The following is a 24675-nucleotide window of genomic DNA, read 5'->3' as shown; positions in this document are numbered from 1 at the left end:
TCTTTCTCAATATTCAATCACTTTTCTCCTTCTTCACAGAACTGGGAATGACCAATGATTCTGCGAGATCCAGAATCTTATTTAGAAGCTAAAATTCATATTTACAGCTCCTAACCTGTTATGGATCTCAAAGCTAACAAAAGACCTGTCTGCAAATATATATTTTACAAAGCACTGAAATCCACCACAATTAAGTCATAGCAGACCAACTGTGTCAGGGAAAGCAGGCTTCATAGCCAGCTTCTGACTACTTTCCTTTCTGTTGTGAGTAATCTTACACATGGAAAGAGAAACCTAACTGCAAAAGTAATGTATCTGTCCATCCTTTCCTTCATTCACTTCTCTGTCATGGTGAACGGCTGGATGTCATGTCACGTCACTCTGAGTGACTGATAGTGAAAAAAAGAGTTCAAATGTTATTTAGAGCTGGAGAACTAGAAGTACACGCACACAGAGTTTGTGGTTTTTGTGGGAATCTGCAGTAAGGATTTCTGCAAACTGTGGAGCTATGCGTAGCTGTGCTGTCAAGTTCCTCATGAGAGATGGTTGGATTTCTGTGCTCAAAAAATCACGTCCTTGTAAGTCAGCATAACTGCAAAGGGAAAAGTTTTGTGTGTTCATTAAGTCAGAGCAGTGTGTAAATAAACAGCTTACTGGGTCTTGGTGGCAAGATTTGCATTTCAGAGGCTGTCTGGCAGCTACTGCATCGTTTGTTGGTAAATAAAGACTGAAATAATGAGAATGAAGACTTGGATTGCCAGCTTAACACCAGAAAAGTCATATAATCCTCCCCCAAGTCTCTTGAGTAGTAATGGGATTTTGTGCAAGTGCTCCCCTTTGTTGATGAGCACTCATTGATTTCACTTAAGAAGCTGAATCTAGGCACTGAGACATCTTCACCGCTATTTTAGATGGAGTCCGAGGTTGCATGAGCCTAGCCAGGGTGGCCTAAACTCTCTGTGTTCTGGACTATGAAGTATAGAAAAAGTGCAGATGGCTTGTCAGAGAGTGAAATGGGAACAGAGAAGTTTAAGGAAAGGGAAAACAATCAGAAGAAAGATCTGAACATTGTTGGCAGCCACGTAAGCATGTTTCCTTGTTTACTCCAGCACCCTCTGATGTGAGAGGCGTGAGAAGCCGTAAGTCTTGTTCACACGAGGACTTTCGGCCAAACTGACTTTTCTATTTTGCTTCCCTTCAGGCAATGTGTGGACATCAGGATCCAGAGAAACTCCAGTCTTCCCTGAACACAGATCCACATAGTCCCTTGCCACTTCGTGTGTCTGGGCCTGTCAGCAATAGCCAGGACTTTTCCAAGAGCTTCCAATGTCCCAGTGGATCCCCAATGAACCCAGAAAACAAATGTCGCATCTGGTAATGCACATGGAAAAGGAGGAAGAGAGATGTGATCCCAGGGAGAGGAAGGCCTGGCACATTAAAGTATGACCGTCTTCTCAGGGCCTCTAGGGTGACATGGTGCTCTTATTCACTCCTTTGCCTTCGTTTTCTTGTTATCCTTTCCTCAGCACTTGGTGGTAGGGAAATTCTTAAACTGATCTCATAAGGAGGGGGTCTGCTCCAAGGCTCTCAGCTCTCTGTCCCAGATGTGTGACAATTCTCAGGGCAGCAAGGTGACTGGTCAGTTTCTAGTAGGCAACAGCTTGTGAGGAGTTGTGTACAGAAATACTGTTACATTGTTAGTCCCTCTGTTCAGTGCATTTACCTGTCTGCTCCAGCAGCCTCACTGTCATGTTGAAAGGGCAAGTCAACAACCTGGAGCTGTAAGACTTGTTTGTATCTTACAGTAGCTCTTGGGAAAATCCTGTGGGTTACCGGGCAAACCACACAGAACTTACAAGAGAGGGAAGAATTCTCTTCTGTTCTTTTGCTAATAAATGGAGACAGGTGCTAGGAAAGGCTCAGTGGCTACAATTTGTAGGCTGAAAGGTAAGTCACTTAATAATGAAGTTTACTGAAGGCCTTCTCTGCTCTGTTTTTGTTTCATCAGCAAAACTCAGACATAAGAGGAAAGAGGAAAGCATCCCCATTAATGGTAGGGGGATTGGGGAGCTGAGAACAGATTCTCTTTCCAACAAGACTCTTTTTTTTTAGTGTCTAGGGTTGAGGATATGGTAGAGGTTGCAGTATGGGACAGTCACAGGGGTTTCTAGAAGTTTCTGAAGGTTGAACAACTAGAATTCCAAGAGCTTCTCTGGATCCTGAAGCTGGTTCTCTCCTTACATTTGTAAACATTTACCATCCAAGCAGAGGAGTAGAGCTGTTACAGGATTTTACTTTCTACTTGAAATTGAATTTTAGGTATTAATTTGCTTTAGAGCAAAAGCAGAGTAAGAAGCAACATGGTTTGGAGCAGAAGTGCCTAAAGTACATTCTTAAGGGCAGTGTAATAATTACATCTATTTCACATTCTCATAAATAGAAAATTTATACCAATGTTCTAGAATTTACCGACGTTAGTAATTATAAAAAAGACACCTTTTGCATACTCTTCAAACTGTTTTTGTTTATGGGAACATTTTTATTTTACTTATTATATTGACTGCCTGGGGATTGTTTGTGGAATGGGTGATGGCAAGTGGAAACATCCCTTATCAGTGTAAGCATTGTAAAAATAACTGTGTTAATCCTTTTCAAGTACTGACAAACAGAGCAAAATGTTTTCCAAGAATGGACTGTTCAGAGATTTTGTTTTCATTAATTAACAAAAATACTAATAAACTGGTTGCTTCTGAGAAAAAAAAAATTACTTTGATTGCAAACTCTCTATCATCAGGCCTGTTTCTTTTTTCTGTATTTGTACTGTTCACAACATGACCGGCACTGTTAGCTGAACTTCACAAGTAATAAATAAGAATACCTCAAAATAGTTTGACTTATTTACCATCATTATAAATAACAAATTTGGGCTTGTGCTTATTGTTACCATTTAAACAGAGTATGCTCTTCCTTCCCTTCACTCCTTCAATTGATTTTCTCCTAGCAGCATGTCCAGACAGTTTTTCTTTTAGATGCTAATAGCAAATAATGTTGCATAACACTTTGTGTGTAATGTAGACATTGTTTCAGTGTTCTGAGACTACTTGGCTTCTGTGTTTATAGTGTTTAGAAAAAGCAAAAGCTACTGACAATATGCATTTTGAGGGGTCTATCTTGTTAAGTGTATGTGGAGGCACAGTTCCCTGGAATATGCTTTATTTTTTTCTTGTTCTTCCAATATATGTTGAATTTAATAATATTCCATTTAAAAGACAGGTTCACCCCTGAAATTGGTGAGTTGAATCAGTTCTTTTTATTAACTATGACATTTTTACACAAAGAAAATATGAGAAGTGCAAGCAGGGAAGTCTGGCTTAGAAAAAAGTACTGAGAATTTATTGTGTCTCTCAAGAAGAAAGGAAAACACTTTCAGTATGTGCACAGGGTCCTTGCCCTTATCTTCAGTGTTCTAGTTCAATTCCCTGGGATGTGGTTGGTGAAGATAAGCTGTATTGTCCAGTAGGTGATCATGAAACATAGGTAGATGTTCAAATTGTTATCATCCACGATCACAGAAATTATTTCATGCTCTATGTCATGCATAAAAAAAGGACAATCTCCAGGAGAAGAGCGAGATTCAAGAGTAAAACCTTCACTGCTGAATTGCTCCATGTCTCTGAGTCCTCAGGCTGCACCATATCGATCACCTCCATTCCTTCCCCAGTTGAGGAGGCCACAAATGCCTCCTCCATTTCCTCCCAACCTGTAAATGAGGTAAAAAGGGAAAAACATAACCTTTCTTCTTGTTCACTTCTTTCATACTTGAATCCTTTTTACCTCTGTTTCCCTCCTGCTTTTTACTCCCTGCTTTCTAAACTTTCAAACCCATTTCATCTTCACTGTATGTGCATTTCCTCCTTCAAAAGCAGCTTTTCATTCATACCTCTTTCCACTGTCTGCTTCCCTTGTCCTTTTCTTGTTTCTATGATTCTGATTTTGAAATCTTCCCTTTTAGAAATCACTTTTTCCTCATTCTCTCTTGCATCTTCATGTTTTTCTCCTTTCCTGTACTTTTCCATTACAAAAGTCACTCCAGGTTTTCATTTTATCTTTTCAGGGCCTTGTTACAGTACACTGTAACAGCCCTTAAAAGCCTCAGCTGGAGCCTTCTCCAGGTTTTCATTTTATCTTTTCAGGGCCTTGACTATAGCAGTACACTGTAACAGCCTTAAAAGCCTCAGCTGGAGCCTCTACCTGTATCCCATGCATCCAGGAGATGCATTTAAGCTTGGGTCTGGGTCTCAGATCTCTGTTTGTGGTCTGCTGCAAGTATACTTATCTCCAGCTCCATCTCCATCACAGCTGTGCCTGGACCCTTCTGTGCTAGATCCTGACCTACAAACTGACCTCCTGGTTTGACCTTGAACATGCCTTATCACTATGGACTTGTCTGGCAGTCATGGGACTGTGTTTTACTCTACTTTCTTTCATTATTTCACCCTGCTCCCCAGGGGTGTCCTGGACCTTTCCTTTCAGATCTCTGTAGGGTGTCAGGGGACAGCTGAGACAGGAGTCTGCAGTCAGGACTGCAGGCCATCTAAGAGGCCTTGACATCTATGACCAGCCTAAATTTGTGCCTTGCCCACGTCCTCTGCCCCGTGTAAGTGTAGGGTTGGGCAGTCACTGGACGGTGTCTGACCCTGGTCACCGTCACTAGGGTTGGTCTTGACACTGACTGGTATTCCTTCTTGAACTTGGACTTGTCTCAACATCGTGGACCTCCCTGGTGACCTCTTGTCTCACCCTGACTGCCATCTCCAGGCCTGTCCTGCTTGGGCCTGTGGGATGGCCTTGCTATCCCACTCCATTGCAGGCTCCATATTCCTTAGGGATCATCTGGTCTCCACTTCCCTCTGGCATATATCTTCCCATTCCTCCTCTGATTTTCTCTTTGCAAAACCAAGCTTCTCTGTCCCCACCTAGTCTCATATCCTGCCCTTAGCTGCTCTCCAAGCCCCTTATTTGTCATCATCACACTTCAATCCTCTCACCTGCTGTTGGACTGCTTTCTTCTTGTGGTTCATTCTTGGCAGTGTGAATCGTGCTCTGGATTTTCACCGGTACTGAGCAGTAAGTGACTGGGAACAAACTCGTCAGATAGACGGCAAATCCCAGGAAAATTATCAGGGTTGCATTACTGCCCATCCTATTTTCCTGTCCAGCACAAGATACTTTTGCTCCTTGCTGCTTTTCAGGTAATGGAGTCTGGAGATAAGTACCAGCACAGCTTGGTTTGGGGCGCATTGTGACATCATGACAGCGCCTGACATACAAAGGTGTCGCATGTTGTTCGACAGAAACACTGTGGACTTTCACCCTATGTAGCTAAGAAGATCGCAAAGCAAGAAAAGTGTGTGAAAGTTTTTGGGAATCATTTTTTTTTTTAAAAGTATGTCTCTGCTGAAAGGTAAAAAAGAGAATGAAGGGGATAGGATCACAAAAATAGGATGCTACCTAATGTGAAAAAAATCACACTTAATCCTGAATATTTCTGTAGCTGACAACTGACTGAAAGTGAACAAGAAGTGTTTTATAAGACTGGTACAAGTGGAGTGGAAAATGTAATGAATTTCCCACTTCAGTGCTTAAACAATTATCAGTAATTTGTGTTGTTTGGCTCAAACAGCCTCAGTGAATAGAAATACATTTTTTTTTTAAAAATTCAGTCTAATGACAAGCATGTGTTTTAAATGACCTCTAGATGGTGATCTAACAACATCAATGCAGAAACAGCTCATCTTGCAAAGCACCTATTCTACAGAGAAAAAGCGCATCTTGTGTCTCATTAACCCTTGCCACTGACTTTGCCAGACCAAATTGCCCACTCTAATTAAATCTCTGTCCAGATTGCATTTTAGAACTCTGATGATGGCTTTTCACCATGTAGCCTGGAAGACAATTTTCTGGTTATTTCAAACTCACATTTAAACCCAACTATTATTTGCTGTGCCAAATTTCTTTCACACTCCTGAAATTTACACACAGATTTCTGTTAAGGTCCCTCGGATTTTACTTTCATTTTGTTTGTTTGTTTTTGGTTTTGGCCTGTGTTGATTTTGTTAGAGGGGTTTTTTGGTGGTGTCAGGGGGTGGTTGTCATTTTTTGTTTGTGCTGTTTTTTTCTTTTCTACTATTAGCAATGTCCCTTCATTCAAGATCTTCACATATTTTTCCTAAATTCCCACAAACCTGTCTGGAATTTAGGCAGGTAAGGAAATGAGCTCGTCAAATGAAGAAAATCATTATCCCAGGCCTATGACATTTACTACAGTCCGTTTTAAGCATATGCAAGGATATATACACTCTGATTTGTAGGCATTGAGATTTCTGCACCAGGTGGTGGTCTTAGGTCAGTTTCAGCTTGCTGTCCAAGACATTCAATGATCTTTTTCCCTGCTAGCCTTGAAAAGATTTTACACTCAGCCCAGAAAGTGCTCATTAGAAATATACTTCAGGAGGTTAGAAGATCAGTTTTTCACAAATACTCATTGAGTGGAATTGTTGAATGCTACATTCAACAAACAAATAAGGCATTTGGCTCTAAAATAAATTTCTTATCTACTGTCTCCTACTGAATGTTGTAATAACAAGTTCAATACACTGGGTACCAGTAGGTATATGCTCTAACACAGGAGTAGGACAGAAGCTTCAACAGATCTGCATCAGAAAGGATAAGAGGGAGTGGGACTGGAACGTGGAATTTTCAGTCCTGCAGAGCAATTAGTAAAGCAACTTCAAGGGGCATGCTCCCTGCAGAGATGTCTGCATGTAAAGGAATCTGTACCCAAATCAGCATATGATTGTGTTTCAAAAGTGCTCTGCATTCCTCACAGGGAGTGTGGAATACTTTCAAGTCCTCACCCGCACCTCTGAAATTCTTTATTTCACCGAAGTAGGTAAGTAAACAGATGCTAGATGTGAAAACTCTTACTATGGCTGAGGTCATGATGGCATATTCATTCTGGCATAAGCCCATGCTCCTGCCTCAGCAAGGGTTCCTGCCACTGGATGTTCGCTCCTACATTTTTCCTTTGCTGACACTAGTGTTGGTGTGGCTCAGTTAAGGCGGTGTAGTAGGTGACAAAACCATTTTAAACATAGGTTTTATTAGGTCATTTTTCTATTGGGTGTGTTTTGGATGCAGTTAACTGTGCAGTCACACAAAGGCTGCTCTGCAGCGAGCCAGCAGAAACAAATGATTGGGGCGGGACAGAGGAAGGCTGGACTGCCCTTTACTGAGTGACAGACACTACAAATTCAATAGAGGCCGTGGCCTTAAAAAGAAACAGTGACTACGCAATTCTTCCTCGAGTACAGAGAGTTCTGACTCCTGTTTTCCTTTGTTTGTGGTTATATGTATTCACTGGAAAAGGATGCATAATGAAAATAGGAAAAGGATGTGCTAAGATGAAATGCGAAATGAGAAAGATTTGCTCTCCAAACACAGCTCCATCTCTGAAGAGTTCTTGAAATCAAAACTCCTTTAAAAGAAAAATAAATATGGAGAATCAGACTGTCTGACAAATGTTTTTTTCCTCAGTGTGGCTGACAGTAATAGAATATTTATCTGGCCATCTCAGACCTTGTATATATATTTCTTCGGCTGTTCTCTGTTACAGTGTTTTGCATGTGTAAATGCAAGTATGTGTGAAAATTTCAATTTGTATGCATCCAGCACAATAGAGAAAAAAAGGTTGAAAGAATTAAATTAATAATTACCTTTTTCCCCACTTTATCTCTATTCCCAGACTGAAATCACCCTTTGCCAGCACTGCCACCCCATTGACTGTACTATGTTCTTAAAATCTATCCTCAATAAACTGTTCTGTTTTAAAAGTTTTTAGATATTGGGCCTATTGGACATATTTTAAACACCTTTTTTTGCTTTGGCTCTCCTGGTCTGCACATGAGTAGGATAAGCTCCCTTCTTGCTTCTGAAGAGGACTGAGCCCCCTTCAAAAATCTCACTTCACACGGCCTGGTCCTTTTCTGGAATCCTTCATGGTCCTTTCTGTTTATTGTCACACTGACTGATCTGGAAAACAGATTCCTGCCTAAGGCTGTGCTTTTCTAGCCAGACCAAGAGATAGAGGTTCATTTCTGTAGCCAGTGGAGTGGATTCTTAGAGTAGTCCAAAGGACTGCCCTTGGAGTCCTTTGAAGCTGAGGCTCCAAGGTAGAGAACAACAGTGGATATGGATTCCTCTGTCCGTACAAAGGTGGGGAATGAGCAGCCTCTGAGGGAGATGACTACACTGAAACAATTGGATAAACCAGTTAGAGCAATAATTTCTCTCTCTAGGGATTGTGACTCAGTATTTCACGTTTTCCTTCCTTCGCAAATTCTGCAACATGACTCAGTGTGTGGTGCAAAGACGATGAAAATACCCAAGTCAGAACAGCACATGGGCCACTGCTCTCAGGTTGGGCTGGGGGAGGGGGATAAAGCAGACTAGTTAATGTATGCTTTCTCCCTCATCAGGTTGAAAGAGCTGGTGCATGAAATCCAGTAAAAGCAGCTCTCCGGTCCAGTGAAGCACAGGACAATTGGCAGCACCAGGAAGGTTATCACTGTCTGCATCAGATGACTCTCCTATGTGAGGTCAAAACCCCATTGGATTTGTAATGAGGAGGTGGATGAGGCTGTAAAGTCATTCCCAAGATGGAGCAGTGAGGGCCTTGAGGCAAGAAAGAGCCAATGAAGGGAAGAAAGGAAATGGACCGAAAGATCACAATCAGTGAATTTCTGCATCCTACCCCAAGGCTGTATTCCTCAGAGAACAGGATAGTGCCAGGAAATTAAAGGCACACCTACTGGCTGATTTTGATGTCGGGATCAGAAACTGATAGAGATGGAGAATTTGGATATACTGCAGTCTGTAACGGGGAACTCCAGAACATGACTGAAAGCAAATTCCCTTGGGAGTGCCCAGAACTACAAAAGCCAGGCAATAGTGTAGTGGGGAACGGCAAAAGCAGAACTTCGTGAAGATTCTAGAACAGAAATAAGTGGAGACACACAGGACAGGACAGAGGGAACTGGCAGAGGGTTTTATGACTATAGGGTGGGAATGACTTGGCAGCTGCAAGACAGGAATGATGGATGTTAGATTTGAGATCAATCAATGGCTGCAGCTCGGGCCACAGACAGTTGTGAGTAGAGGGCTGGGGTGAAGGGACTGCAGGCACTTCTGTGTTATGGCTACTGCTCTGGTGATGCAGCGAATCATAAAGTGCACCTCAAACTCCCAGAAACTAGTTCCCCTCTAGCAAACCAGGCTTTTCTTTTACCTGTCACACATTATCATCAGAATGCTGACTAATCCGTGGGTGTCTGTTTCTCATGAATATCCCAAAGCAGGTACTCTCACTCTCTGCTTTCTAATGCAGAATTCACAGCTTCTGAGGTCATCAGTGAAAAGAAAATTTAGAAGGAGGGGTCAAAAAGAGAAGAAGGGTTTTGAAGTGTGGCCATTTTTCACCACTAATACTGGATTCTGAAAATGGAAATATCTTGCTTCTTCTAAGAGCAGATTGCAGCAGCCAGGTTGTATCATCCCATGCAAGAGATGATACCCCAAATGTTTTGTCTATCTCACCACGACACAGTAACAACAAATAAAAATTCCTGAGTTGGGAGTGATGGATGATTATTTTAAAAAATAGTGCAAATTGGATTTCCACTGAGGCATGGGTTGTACTAGCACTTTCTCTTCTCATTCTCTTCTTGTGCCATTCCTGTTTTCGTTTGCTCTCATTTGGACTGCTATTAATTATCTAAAATAGTAACAGTAGAGTCATATGCAAGATACATAGTATGAATTAAACCTGTATTAAATCTAGTATTAAGAGCAAGAGAAATAGTCACCTCCACAAGGCACTCCTTTCCAACCAGCTCAAACAGCTGTTACTTTTTACACTTACTCAGAGACTTAACTAATTTCTTAAAACATCTAGATTTAAGTGGAAAAAACAACCCTGCCTGTAATTTTGATAAAAGTGAATTTAGATAAAAGAGGAAGTTCACATTTGGAAGCTTCTAAATCAGAACAACTCCACTGATTGCTGGGCCACTTCTTTCAAATACATAAAGCACCCAATTCCTTCACCATCAACACAGGAGTCAGAAGAAGCTTTAATTGTTGAGGCACTGGTCTGTGTGGCCTGTTAAGCCTCACACCATTTATCCAAATATCTTTATGTCTGTCATCAGCCATCTCAATGTACATTCAATAAATATTGAAATCTCCTTTACAACAGCCTTACTATGCTGGTTTTAAAGCAGTTCTATGGGGTTTTTTCTAATTTACTTCTGGCTACCCTGACCAAATTTAGACACAATATAAGACATAAATTACTTGAAAAGAATTTCAGCTTCTTATTATTTCAGAAAGTGAAAGTCATAAAAGCAAGTTCTTAAGAAAATTAATAAACTATCTAAGATCTAAAGAAACACAACATGGCAATATTTTTTGCCTTTTGTTCTGAATAGATGTGCTTAATATTTTCAGGTTTCTCTTTAGCACCGAAATCTAGGAACTAATTTTTAAAAAGCTCAAAAAATCCAGGGACTCAGTCCAACATGCACGGTAGGCTTTTGGTAGAAGGCATTGCAGTGTTTGTACAATGCAAGTTGTATTCATTTCCCATGGAATCTGCATATATCCCTACCTCTCTTTTTTATTCAGCTTTTATTATGTAGATGCTAATTTTTTTTTGTTTGTGAAATGATCCAAGGCCTATCCAGAAAAAGATACAATTGAATGACTATTTAATTAACTTAATAACTATAATTAGTAGTCATTATTTAATGAATTAATGTATATCTAAGTATGGCAATAGAATGGGGCCTCCAAGTGGGTGAAGTCTACATATACCCAGGGTTCTTGCAAATGACAATGTGAGGCAACCCTCCATTTGCTTATTGAAAATACAGAGAAGAGGAATAGTATAACAGCCGTGGGAATGCAAAAGTCATTAGGTGCATTGTCAGGGCCTTGGATCCCTTTCTCCCCAGGCAAAACATCAGTGACATTGTTCTGACATGCTTTCTTTATGAATGGGCAATTATACAAGGTTCTGTCTTAATTTCTCTTGAACCCTTTCCAGAGTTGACCACATGATGTAACTCTTCATCAGATAAGTTACACAAATCACTGCTGCAGTCTCCTTCCAGGCTGTAATTTGGTTTGGGGTAAATGAGGGCAGTACAATGATAAGATGGAGATCCAAGATAATTGGGTAGTTGGTAAGAAAGTCTGTGACAGTTCACTGCTGTCAGAGGTGTTGCTCTGAACTGCCCCTGAAGCTGCACAATCTGTGTCATGCAGTATATCCCAGTCACTCTTACTAGCAAGGAAGAATATATAGTATTCAAAGAACTAAGCAAATAATTCTGTGTTTAAACAATTAAATATGATTATGAAGAAAATTAGTCTCCTTTCATTCTTATTATTCTAATCGTGTTTTCTAAATAGCCACAGAACACTGCTTGTTAACCTGGTGACTTTCTCTTCTGAATTTCCCATGGGATAGATATCATTCCAGTTTCTCTCTTTCTCCAGCTCAGCAGTTTTACTGTTCCAGTCTCACTGTTTCTTTCCTTTGGTATCTATAAGCCTGGCTCTGCAATATTGACTTGCTGTAATGGAATAGGACTATGTAAGAGACTGGATTGTCCCTTTAAATGTAACTACACTCAGATTTGGAAAGAAGTTGGTTGCAAAACTGCAATGTCTTCATCAGAGCCAAGATTTCACTGAAGTAGTACCTGCATGTTTGCTAGCTAAGTGGGAGTATTACAAATAGTCTTCAAGGTGTCTGACATAGGCAGTTACACAATAAACACCCTAAAATTTTAGAGTGTCGGGGATTTTTTGCTTTCAGTTTGCTGAAACAAAACCAGTCAGTCCAAAATTGAATGTTTCAATGTTATTTCCTGGTAAATTATTTGACTTGTGTAAACAGAGTTGTCTGGAGAGAGAGAGAGAAGTGTTTGTGTCCTGTTATGAAGCATTTGGACTGAGAGAACTGTGTCACAGGATGGACTGGACAGGTAACAGCTGCAGCTGCAAAGATATCTTAGATGAATTGTGTTATCTACATCTTCTGTAATGTGTTTGATCTTCTCTTTATCTATTGGATATATGTGAGTCTCCCTTTTAAGATATTTCTTCCAAAATAGGAATACAATAATACTGCCAACAAATGACTTTTCCTGTTTCTAATGCAGGTGAACCTGTTCTAAAAGTGTAGCTGTGACAGAACTATTCCCTAGTATGATAATAATATAATGATTTCTCAAAATTGCAGCAGAGGGCAGAAGCTGCCAGAACGTGCATTCTTCCCATCACACTCTTGATTATGTGATGCCCAATCTGCCATCTGATCTGTAATTTTTGGAATGTGAGCCGTGCCCACTGCTGCAGCACCTGAGCTCAGGTTATTCCTGGGTTTCTTTATGCATGTCTTGCAATCCAGCCCTAGGAAACAAATAGCAGGAGTTGTTTTGAAGATTTTTGTGTTGGTGTTCCTCCTTCATTCCAAATATAGCAGATTCACAGGGGTTTATGTGAAGAAGAACCCCGAAGGTGGGGAAGTTCAAATGCCCTATATGTAGTAACTTATGTGACTGCCTTTGAGATTCTTGTGAAATTACATAGTTGGAAGGTATACTCTTAGGGTTTTCTTCCTATGACTTCCTAGTCATGGCTTGGAAGGTTTGCTGTTTCTACATGACATAAACAATATGCTATTAATATAAAAAGTACTTTATATAGGAAAGGATAATAGTATACTGTGCATATAGTACATAATATTGCATACATAGGCAGTATTAGAGAACTGACACAAAAGATAAAATGCTAAAGATTGTATTTGCTTTCTAGTAGTGAGAATTATTATTAAAATTGCAAAATGATCTTTTATTAGCCCTGTGATAAGTTCCTCTGTTTTCTAAAGTAATCTGTTCACTTGAGTACAGTTTCAATGTATACCACTCACATAGGGTAGATAGCTGTGGAAAAACTGACCATTTAAATTATTCGGTGTTAAATTACCTTATGATATATTATCAGGTTATAATTGCTCTGTTTATTATTACAAAGTTTATCTCCCACAGGTAATGCAACAAAGTAAGAATGATTGCCCCAGTTTATAGTCATCACCAAGATACTTTTAACACTCATTGTATGGCACCATGCAAATTAAATATGCAGCCAAGAGCTTGTGTTCATCATACCATGGCAAAGGAATCAGGATAGGTAGTTTCAGACATAGCTGCCATACCTGGAGGAATTACTAGTTCAGAGAAGAAATTTAGTAATACAGTTTAAATTCATATTGTCAGTACTTTTGTTTCTTCCAATTTATTGTTTCTAAATTCTCCTTGACAAAAATGTAACCTTTTCAAAGGTACTCTTAACCAGAAATGTTTTGGAACTAAAAGTATCTGTGAAACTGTTGCAGAGCTGCAGAGCACTCATGGGTCTGCAAGCTGGCAGAGGTTTGTGAACTGTGGATATGAGTTGGCAAAGTAAGTCCTACAGGTTTTATAAGCATTAGGGTATCGATGTACGTGCTTCCCACACTCCACGTTCTGATCACATTATTCCTGAAAAAGAAACAGATATCAGAGTTTTGTTATTGGATGAAGATGTGTCAAAAAAATCAGAAAAAGGAAATTTCCAAACGAGGAATGATTTAAAACACTACATAGCCTAAATAAGGAAAAAACAAGAGGCGACATGCCACTTCTTGAAAACTGGAACCAAAACACTAAACTTACGGTCTGGTCTGTAATAGAGATAATCAGTGTTTGGATGAAGTTTGTATGTGGCATCACACGAGAAGTAGATTGGGAGCCAACATTTACAGCTGACGTCAGAAAAAAATTAAGATGCAGTGAAAGCTTTAAGGCATTACTCTTTTCCTTGGTAATTCAAAACAGGAGAAGCCAAACTGAGTAAGTGTATTCAGTTACCTTTTCTTTTTCAATAAACTTGGTGACTCCAAAGGGCAAATTATGGAAAAATGCCGTGGGTGCACAGGAGATGTTCAGGCGGAAAAATACTTTGTGGTCTTTTCCCCAGGGTTTGGATGAAGGTCACCTGGATACAATGTTCTTACAGCAGTTCTAAAGACATGACCTCTGATCTTGCAGGCTTCAGATCAGAAGATGGGCAAGGACTTGAACACTAATCCTTGTTATTCTGCTGTATGAATGGGAAATGGCCCTCTTAAGGGCTTCAGCTGATCTGATTTAGTATTTGTGAAGGTTCTACTCCAAGTGATTTCATTTATTGGGAGAATGATGGCCTTGAACATCCAGCAACTTGACTCTGAAATCAGGAGGAGCAGATGAGACATAGATTCTTCCAAACTATAAACACAAATATTGTAGAAGTTTCAAGAGATGGCAGGTTAAGAAGCAAGCTGGTTCAGAGACGACTCTGGTGTGCAGAACTGGTTCACACAGAAAACCCTGCAGGACAACAGAGTCACATTTTTTGGACAGTTGGTCACCTCCAATAACCGCTTTGGCAAATGTTTGTAGGAGGTGACAATCTCGTAATTTTGATGGCTGTACAGCCCTAGCATGCACTAGCATCAAGTAAATAAGTAATGATTAGATAAAGAACATTCATATCTTAATAAAATACTTTTTAAAGAATTGCCAAATTTTAAGTTCTTAGAAGCACTTCTATAGGTTTATAGCCTTTAAAAAGGCTGTAGTCTCCCCTTGCTCAAAGCAATGCTGACATCAAAACTGGATCAGTTTTCTCAGAGTCCTGTTCAACTGAGTTTTGAAAAGCTCAAAGAACAGAGATGTCACAGCCTCCCTTGACAACCTATTGTATTGCTGAATCACCCTCACTGCAGTGTTTGAAAGTTGTTGCTTTTTTCCTTGGTACCTCTGAGAAGAGTTTGGTTCTATCCCCTCAGTGACCCTACTAAAGGTAGTTGAACACAGCAATCAGTCCTGTACCTTCCCTTCCCTTCTCTTCCCCTCCCCTCCCTTTAAGCTATCTCCATGACAAACAAAAGCAGCTCTCTCAGTGTTGTCCATCTTTGCAACCCTCTGTTTGATGTGCTCCTGTTTGCCAGTGTGGGGAGCCCAGCCCTGGATTCAGCCTCTTATTAAATGCAGCGTAACCCCTCTGAAATGGAAGGGAACAATAATTTCTCTTGACATACTGCCTACAGTATTGCTAATGCAGTCTAGCATGTGGTTGACCTTCATTGCTGCAAGGACACCCTGCTGGCTTATGTTCAACTTGCAGACTCTTTTCTGCAGAGATGGTCCCCAGCCAATCTTCCCCTAGCCTGTAGTTTTCCTACCCTAGATCCAGGACTGAGTATTTGTTTTTGTTGAGCCCCATGAGATCCCTCTTGGCCTCTTACTTCATTTTATCAAGTAGTTTTATTTATCTCTGAATGGCAGCCCTGCCTTCCAGTATAGTGAGCATTCCCCACAGTTTGGGGTCATCAATTTACTGAAGGTGCCCTCTGTATTTGGATTGTATTTGTGATACCATCAACAATGTGAACGAACTCTGATCAATCCAGTAGAGGTCAGTCAGTCTCTCCTAATTAACACACAGGGCTCAGAGACACGTCAAAGCTTCCACACCACTAGGCTCTTGTTGTGTTTCATAGATATATAGGTTAAAACCTAGGACACTCACTATGGAAACTGTTTGGAATAAGTAAGATAAAATATGCATTTATATTTGCTATTCAGTTGTTGGGTGTTACATGGAGCTTGTGTTTAGTGACAGTGGATGTACACTGACCACACTTCCACACTGGGACATAAGGGCTGAATCAAGAAAAAATGGTGTTATTACTGAGTCACCTCCTGATGCTGTTTCATTATACCAAATTTGTGGTGCCTTGTTCTGGTCTTTGTGTCACATCACCTATACTCCCTTCAACAGCATGAGTGATATTTTTGTTGGTAGTTCAAGGGAAAGGTGTCATTTTGGATCATCTAAACAATAAAAAAAATAAATCCTTGGTAGAGATGTAGTTTAAGGAATATTTAAACATATTTAATTTTTGGTCCATGGCCAATGATAGTAAGAGACTTCAGGGAGGATATAAATGAGCCTCTGCCTGGGAAAACTCAGAAGTCATACTTGCAAAGGGAATGGTAACTTTTTATTTCAAATTCTATTCTTAGAATCTCTTATGAAGATAGAACACTTGCTCTAATAGTTTGTTTTCTAAATGTCAGTCCTATTCAGGGCTGTGTAAGTCAATGGAACTTCTTTCTACTTAAGAACGTAGTTGGTTGTCATTGCAAGCATGCACTTCAAAAGCTTCAGGACACTCTTCATAACAGAAAAATTCAGCTGCGTGTGGAGTATGTACAAGTGGCCAAAGACCTGACTTCTCAGGATAATTTTGTTCTGTACTCGGTTTTTAATCAGTGCACATCTGTTTCAGGGGACAGCTTTCTGGTATATTCAACATTCTCAGGGGGAAGAGTGTGATGATTAATTTTGATCATTCATCTGTCTTTAATTATGTGGTTAGAACATACCTCTTTCTGTGGTGGAGTAAAATTTCTCTCAACTTCTTGGAGGGGATGAGGGTAAAAAATTCACTAATGCAAATACAGCTCTTGTAGCTCTTTGGTTGTTGTGGTGCATCGGGTTCAAAATTCATTAGCTGATAAAGTCTAATCAAGTAACACGAATCTGAAGAAGAATCCTCCATTATTAAATAGGGTGAACACAATAGAATCTGAGGAAAAACAAGAATTCAAACAAAAATATCTCAATCGCCAAGTTTTCCAGCAGAAGTAAAGGAAAACATAATAAATTACTAATAAGTAACCAAATAAACAAATTATTTACGTTCTAGTAGTTAAATGAAATCCAACCAATTCCATCTTACAGGAGATTGGTTATTTCCTTTCTCAGTGCTTATAAAATTTTATTTTAAGTTTAGTTCACTGCCATCTCCCTGGATCAGTTTCCCTTTGCGTACAACACTCGTCAGTTTCTGCCATAAAATTTTCCATGAGGTGTATAACAGTCCTTTTCCCAGAAGCTCAGGGCAATGAGTTCTGCAGCCCTTGAGTATCTTTTCTTAACTATTGCAATACCATATCTGTGCACAAAGAGCAGGATTACTCACACAGTAACACAGTAACTTGAGCCTTCCCTGGCTTAGCTAACCAAAGCTGATTAATAGACAAATACTTCTGAATGGGCCATTACCTAACAGTAATTGTTCTTTCCCAGCAACAAGTACCTTGAAGAATATCCTTCAGGATAACCCCTTTGAGAGGAACACATCTAGCTTCTCCTGCTTCACCTCAGAGGAGACCATTTTAAACTCTGTTGACTTGGGATCTAACTGATAAACTCACGTAATCAAATGTTTTCCAATAGTTAATGCAAGAAACCACTGTCTTCTTTGTCACTTGTCTATCAGAAAAATTCTGTAAGCAGGTCTTCAGATAGCACAAGTGGAATCTACCGTTTTCAGTGATTATTCCTTTTCTGGTGTTGAAAACAACAAGTTCATATAAGCAGAAATATTTGTTTCTACTTTAGGACCAATGGATTCTCTAAGTTAATTTTGCAATCAACCAGTCAGATCTGAAATCTGCCCATGATCTCCTGCTACTGCCAAAACTTCCAGAACCAGTCAAGACTTCACTGGGACAATCTTCAAGACTGCAATTAAAAGAGTAATAACTGCAGAGGTTTTTATAGGACGTCTTAAATTGTGAGGGAAGTGTTAGGAAGCAGCAAGGGCTGGCTGCACCCTAACAGATGGGAAACAGAGCCTGACTTCACACTGGACAGGACAGGGGCCTCACAGCTGGGGTGTAGTCCCATACTATTTGAGCAAGGTGGGTAGGCAGACCTGGAGATGGCTGCTCAAGCAAGACCCTAAATTGTGAGGCAATTTCGTGGTGGTGAAGCAGGTCTAGGATCAAGCTAGGAGATTAATCCATTGATCAGAGTGATATCCAGTGATGGTGACAAGGTCTGCTTATCACAAGGTATATATCCATGTTGACAAGGCAAGCATGAAGCCAAGCTAGAAGTCAGTGAGCAGGTCAGGGGCCAGATCACTGGAGCCCATGGCCAAACACAAGTACAGCTGCAGGCAGGAGCTGAAGACACAAGACAGACCTTAAACAGGGCTTCTATGCTTCTGGGCAATCACCTGAGTGTGTGTGTGTGTGTGTGTGCGTGCGTGTAGCTTTTTTGAAAGCCCTGGGTTAGACTGTTCAGGGCCATGAAAGCCCATTAGTACATTCAGGAACCTGACAGTAAGTGTCCCGTCCCATCAAGAGAGTCCTCACATCTTCCAGGGTTCTGTGGTCAGAAAGGGCTGTAAGTAGAGTGGATCAGTTGTTGTGGGTTTCCATAGGATGATTTCCGGGGACACAAAGCCAAGGAAAGACTATTGAGAGAAAAAGCATGGGAAAATTTGGTCTGGGTAGCAGAGTTCAAGCTGCCTCTGAGGTCCCTAAAGGCTGGGTGGGCTTCAGAGACGATAGGGGATGAGTCGGGCAGAAATTCACTCCACCCTTGACAAGATTTGGGGATCGGGCAGAGGAGACAGGGAGAAGGAAACCCGAGGAAAGCTGGGAGGAAACTTGGAAACCTAGGAAACATGGGAGACTGTACAGACTTTGAGGTGATGAGTATGAGGGTGGAGGTAGCAGATGAGGCTTTTAGTACACTCAGGGACCTGACCAAGGTGGGGCAGAGGAATAAAAAGATGGATTTTTACTCTGCTCTGGGATTTCACAGGTTGCAGCTATTTGTAGCAAGCCCTGTAATCTGAGATGTACAGTTGAATGACTCTACCAGGAATTGCTCTCAGGATGCAATATTCTTAAAGACAAGTGTTTAAAAGGGCCCAGATTTCCTCTGTTTGTCAGGACTAAAGTTTAAGCTTTGTCATCAGCAGTTACCTTCAAAATTCTTCCTCTTCCACCAAAGCATATATTCAGGAATTCCCCTAATGCTGCTTTGGACAACAGCATATCTCAGAGCTGTGTGTTCCAAGTACTGAGTGGTGTCACCTGTTGTCACAAAAAAAACCTCAGTCACAGTCCAAGTTTTATTTCCTGTCTGCTATCCTGGCTTATTAATACAGTCACTATTGGCTAAGACTCAAAAAACTCAGAGTCAAATCAGGATGTATTCATACTTCAGAGGTTTCAGAGGATCTTTTAAGCCTGATGCCAGCTATGAAATTGGGAGTCAGTGAACTCACATCCAGTCTCAAATCAATGCTATAAGGCATGAAAACCAAGCAGCTGTTGCACCAACTTCTTTCTTTCTTCAAACTGCAGAAATGTTGCTGGCCACAGATTTGGGGGTTAGCCTTGCCATGGATGGGTCCCAGAACTATTCCTTCATGTTTTTATGTACTTTTAGGAGCAAGGACAACTTCTACTGAAAAGCAGGGCCTACCCACTCTTACACAGAGCTTTACCGTTACTGAATGAAAGACGTAGCAATTCTTGTGGCACTCCTGGCCACAAAATAAAACTAATTAGTGAGGTGGTCTTTTTTGCTAATGGTTTTTCCCACTCTGCTGGAAGCTGGTTTAGAGATTCCTGGTAACACCCTTGGGATACCTTAAAATCCTAGACCTCCTTTGAGGAAATCTGAATGAGAAGGCTCTCATGACTTGATTTCAGTATCTTATAACCCTACTGCCACAATTTTTATGTTAGTTTACAGTCCAGATGAGGTTCCAAGCCCATTTTTTTTCTTTTTCTGTATTTTTGTGTTAGGACCCACTACCAGTTTCCTATCTGCAGGAGTAGATTATTGGTTTCACATTTACTCAATCCTCCTTTTATAAAGGAATATGCTTCTGCTTCTCTTGAGTACATGAGTCCCTGGGACATCCTTCCTTGACAGGAGGCTGGGGGATTGGTCTCTATGTAAACCACCAGTAAATAAGCTTCCCAATTCACTAACAGAAAGCTTTCTCACTGTAGCTAGTACTTTAAATTGTAACAGTAGAAAACCATCAAGGATCCTTGCCTGGGCTTCCCCAGTGAGGTAAAATCCCATGGACTCCCTCATTCAAGCTTTTTTATGAATCATTAATACTCTTGGTGATCCTATTTCACTAAGAGATCTCCTTCACATCGCCGATATGACTGCAGTCCTCAGAGGTCTTCAAATCTCTTTTGGCTTTTCCTGGAAATGCTACGAAGTCTGCTGCAAATGTTGGCAGGGTAGGTTTGACAAAATCTAGTGATCTTTGTGCTGCTGTTCTGTAACAGACAATGGAGCTATCACTGATCCCTCATCCAACTGATGAGGTCCTTGGGAATGCATCTTTCAAAGGAGTCTGTGCCTCTGCTGCCATTTCTCACCACAAGTAGTTGTCCTTGCTTCTGCTAATTTGAGTCAAGAAGTAGAGACCACTTCACTTTAATTCTCTGAACCAGGCTTACTACACACACGTTCACATACAACAAGCCCATGCTATTAATTAAGGGAATTCAGTGTAATACTTTATTTACAGCCAGCTGCCCTCTAGCCTTTTGCACTCCTCCAGGCCAGGAGATGGATTCATGGAATTACACATCAGGACTAGTTGCATCATATAGAGTAGATTCTTCAAGGACACTTATGCCATGATAGAGTTTATAATGCATTGTTAAGTTACGTCTGTTGCTGGGTTACCTGTGATTTACTGGTGGTGAAGTAATTCATATTTACACAGCAGATGAGATCTTGTGAAGATAAGAGTTTCTCAAGACTGGTGGAGATAACACCACTAGTATTCTGCCTCTGGAATATCTAGTTATTTTCCTCTGTTACTTTGTTTTGGTTTTTGATAGGTGTCACCACTCAGCTGTGTGATATCAAACTGTACAGAACAGTGTGCATTTCCATACAGTCATCCACAGCTTTGTTTTCCTATGCTACCCAAGTAAGATATATAACTTGAACAACTGGAAATATCACAGTCCAACAGGATTCCCTAACATATCTGTAATACATCAAGAAGTTGCTGCCTAGTTATTATTACAATCTTCTCAGATGGAAGATTATCCATTATAGACATGGAGAAACTACATCACTGTTTACCGCTGACTTGGTGAATTCCTGACTTTCTGTTCTGTGTTCTCTTGGTACTTAGAAACTCTTATTTGTCATTGCTTTTTCCTGTACTTCTGCTGCTCTCATTCTTTTCTCTCACAAATCACATCTTTAGATCTTTTATTAGACGTTGAGATTTCAAACAAAGAAGTGCAGTACAACCAGAAATGTACAGGGGAAGTGTTGAAAGACTGGTCTGGTTGTAGGTTGCACTTCCAGTCTTGCTCTTAAGATGGTAGTCTAAACATGGGAATGCAATCCATGCGCTTTGTTTTGCTGTGGCTGAAATGACAGAATTTCTCTTGAGATTTCTGAAGTGGCAATTTTTAAGAGCTAATTTTTATAGTGGTTTGTTGGTTTTTTTTTTTTGTCAATTTGAGAAAAAATGTATTTTTATTTTTAAGATTTGAGCATACATGTGATTCAGAGAGATTATATGCGAAAAAGACATGGGGAAATAAGTGGAAGAATAAGAGTTTCTGAATTGACTTGTCAGTCTGTGGCTCTGGCAAAACAGGCAAATCTTTGTGTGGAAATTTGTCCAGCAGATGGTTTGAAGTAATACTTATCTCTGACAGATAAAACTTGGGTTGTCTGTACTCTAGCCAAGATAACTTGGCTACTCAGTGGCTCTGAATGTGTTAAGCATCTAATTATGCTGCTTTATTCGTCTACCAGATGCTTAACATGGATGTGGGGGGGAAATTTAGAAGGTAAATGAAGAAGGGAATTTCAATTCATCATAATAAATGAGTTGACTTCCCTTTCTTTCCTTTCTCTTCAAAAGCCACCTCGTGTGAGTTCTCCTGATACCACTCATTACATAATCTTCTGTGTTTAACAGAAACCTTAAAAAACTTTTCAGAAGATCAAAATGGGGGATATCTACCATGTCTAGCTAATTTTGTTTTGCCTTTAGGTTCAATAGGTTTCCTTACTTTTACAGTGCCTTTTATCTTTTCCATTTCCTGCTACTCAGAGCTTGCATTCCTGTGGATTTTGTGAAAGACCAGGATTACACTTACATCTTTATAGTAACTTCAAAATATCATGCAGCTCTTGCAATTCCCCCTCCCCCTAAAAAATCTGTAAGATAAAACCAGAAAGATTAAAAAAAAAGCACTCCCATCCTGATTTGTCACTAGATAAGCACATTGGATTTAATCTTACATACCTCCAGTACTCAAAATTTCCAGGAAGGTTAACAGGAGTTTTGTAAGAACATGGAATGTAGGGGTCAGGAGCATTCAGAAGGAAAGGAATCCATGTACTGTGCAAATTACATCTGTCTCTACATTAGCACTGAAATTACTTTTATAGTAGCCCAGGTAATAGCTGTGTTGATTTATTTTTGAAAAGAAAGAAGGGACTGAAAAGGTGGCTGGGATAAAAACAAAACTGGAGATTATATGAAAAATTTCCTACAGTGTTTTCCTATCATTCTCCTGTAATAATTTTCCTTTTCAAGTATGTTGCTGAAAAATGCTAGCTTGAGTTTCAGGTTCACCAAGAGTCACCTCATTCACACTCAACTCTTCAGATTTGCTTTAAAAAAAAAAAAAAAATTAAAAATTCAAGGCTGACCTGAAAGAAATGCATTGCACTCTAAAAAGTGCAGAGTATTGTCTCTGGCAAGATCACAATCCCCAAGAGTGGTTTTTTTGTTCCCTTGTATTTATAGCAGGTATGGGAAAATAGGAATTGGTTGTCACTGAAGCATTTCCACACACTGGCTTATTTGCACAGTTTCTGTAGCCCTGCAAAGGGCAGCACATCCTAACTGTGCCATATGTGATATTGATAGATACCCTAGAGCCACGGGGTGACTGAACTGCACAGAACCAACATCACTCCATCATTGCTGGTCTGTTCTAATTTTGTGTTGTTAGACACTGTGGTGTGAGAAACACATTTGGACAGGTTGTGTTCTGCATTTCTTTGTGCCTACATTGCCATGGATGGCCTATGGATATAGAAGGGAATTTGTGTGTAAGGAGATTTTGACATCAGCTGTCATATTTGTTAGATGGGGTCATGCTGGAATCAAGAGAGTCCAAGAATTGGGTCAATCAGAATTCCCCCATTTCAGAAAGAAGTCAAGACATACACCAGTAAAGGGCATCACTGGCAGCCAGGATAAAGACACGGTTTGCAGTAGGAGCTTGGAACAAGAAACAAGTAGAGCTAGAATAATATCAGGAGATAAAGGGCTAGGAGCCAGTCACAACATGACTCAGGAGGTGAGGAAAGGGATTCAAAGACCTAAGAGCACCTATCAGGTATTTGGAAAACCACATGCACCAAAACTGTGTAGACCTACAATCCACACCTCAACTACAAAGCCTTATCAGGTCCTTAGTTTTTGAAAAAAACTATTTACAGCCTCCTGCTAGGCTGAAAGCCCAGCAGTGCTTAAGTGGTATGGTCATGATCTGCTAAAGAGGCTTCAGTCTGTACCATACACTGACATATTTCATCCACCTTTCATCCCCTATTCTACTGCCACTGAAAATGACCACTACCATGAATTACAAGAAAACTCTCTTTTGTAGTATTGGACTTTATGTTCATACAAGTGGGTAAGGGAAGACTATTGAGCCAGCTTTACTGCAGTCTGAAGCCATAATGAGAGCCCTAAGGAGCCGCCCATGACCGTGTGGTGAGTCCACCCGACACTGGTTTGCAGCTGCTGCGACTGCGCTGGCTGCTGCAGCTGTTGCCTCCATGGTGAGCTAGGAATGCCCTCCTCAACCTGCTGTCTGACTGTTCTTCATCTCTTGTGCCTTAGAGCTGCTGTCAGGGTGGCAGTGCTGCCCAGAGGAAGCAGGAATAAGTCACTGCTTTCCTGCCCTGCTGATACCCCTCTTCTAGGGCTTGTACTGCTTGGAGAGACAGTAGAAAGTATTCTCTGCTTGGCAGAAATAGAGATTGTGTTCGTCTGTCAGAGGCACTTAACACTTCAGTGTCTAAATATCTTTCTCAACTTCGAGAGGAGTTGCTTCCCTCCCACCCCTCATAGTTTTAGGAGGGATTCATTATTGATATTCTTAAAAAAATACATTAAAAACACAATATATACTCAAAACACCTGGCTGGTATAAACTCTAACCTCTCAATGAAGCAAGTAATATATTCTTCCCATTCTGACAGCTTAACTTGACATTTCTTCCTAGAACTCGTCAACTCAGTGAATCTTATATTTTAGGATATGATTCCTCACGTTTGCCATAAAGCATTGCTTTTTTCTGTGTGGCAATTTATGTTTTTATTGAATAGGATACATCATGAGTTCACAGACATTTGGATATTAATCCTGGTTTTGTAACCTCTAAATAAACCAGGAGTTTCAAAGAGATGACTCAGTCCTATAATTTTACACACTTTTCTCCCTTACCTACTGATTCTGCTTAGGTCCACGCACCCTGAACAGAATTGTTTTCCACTACAGCAGGAGTAGGAATGAAGGGCTATTTCTTTTGATTCAAGGTGCAAGAATATTGGGACAAGTCTTTAGGG

At 40.4% G+C, this 24675-nt stretch overlaps 1 protein-coding gene across 7 annotated transcripts in view; it reads left to right on the top strand.

Moving 5' to 3' along the window:
- Nucleotides 1-2887, top strand: part of KEL (Kell blood group, metallo-endopeptidase) — a 28748-nt gene extending 25861 nt beyond the window's left edge. For 5 of the 7 annotated variants that reach the window (XM_017736509.1, XM_017736512.1, XM_008635417.2 and 2 more), the window contains one exon: nt 1202-2887. In XM_017736509.1, coding sequence (XP_017591998.1) covers nt 1202-1378 — 177 coding nt within the window. In that variant the 3' untranslated portion in view covers nt 1379-2887. The other 2 variants (XR_001862635.1, XM_017736510.1) reach the window with 2 other exon arrangements.
- Nucleotides 2888-24675: the final 21788 nt, after the last annotated feature.

This window comes from Corvus brachyrhynchos, unplaced genomic scaffold (assembly GCF_000691975.1).
Source record: "Corvus brachyrhynchos isolate BGI_N302 unplaced genomic scaffold, ASM69197v1 scaffold176, whole genome shotgun sequence".
NCBI classification, from domain to species: Eukaryota; Metazoa; Chordata; class Aves; order Passeriformes; family Corvidae; genus Corvus; species Corvus brachyrhynchos.
This window is presented reverse-complemented; position numbering and strand designations above follow the sequence as displayed.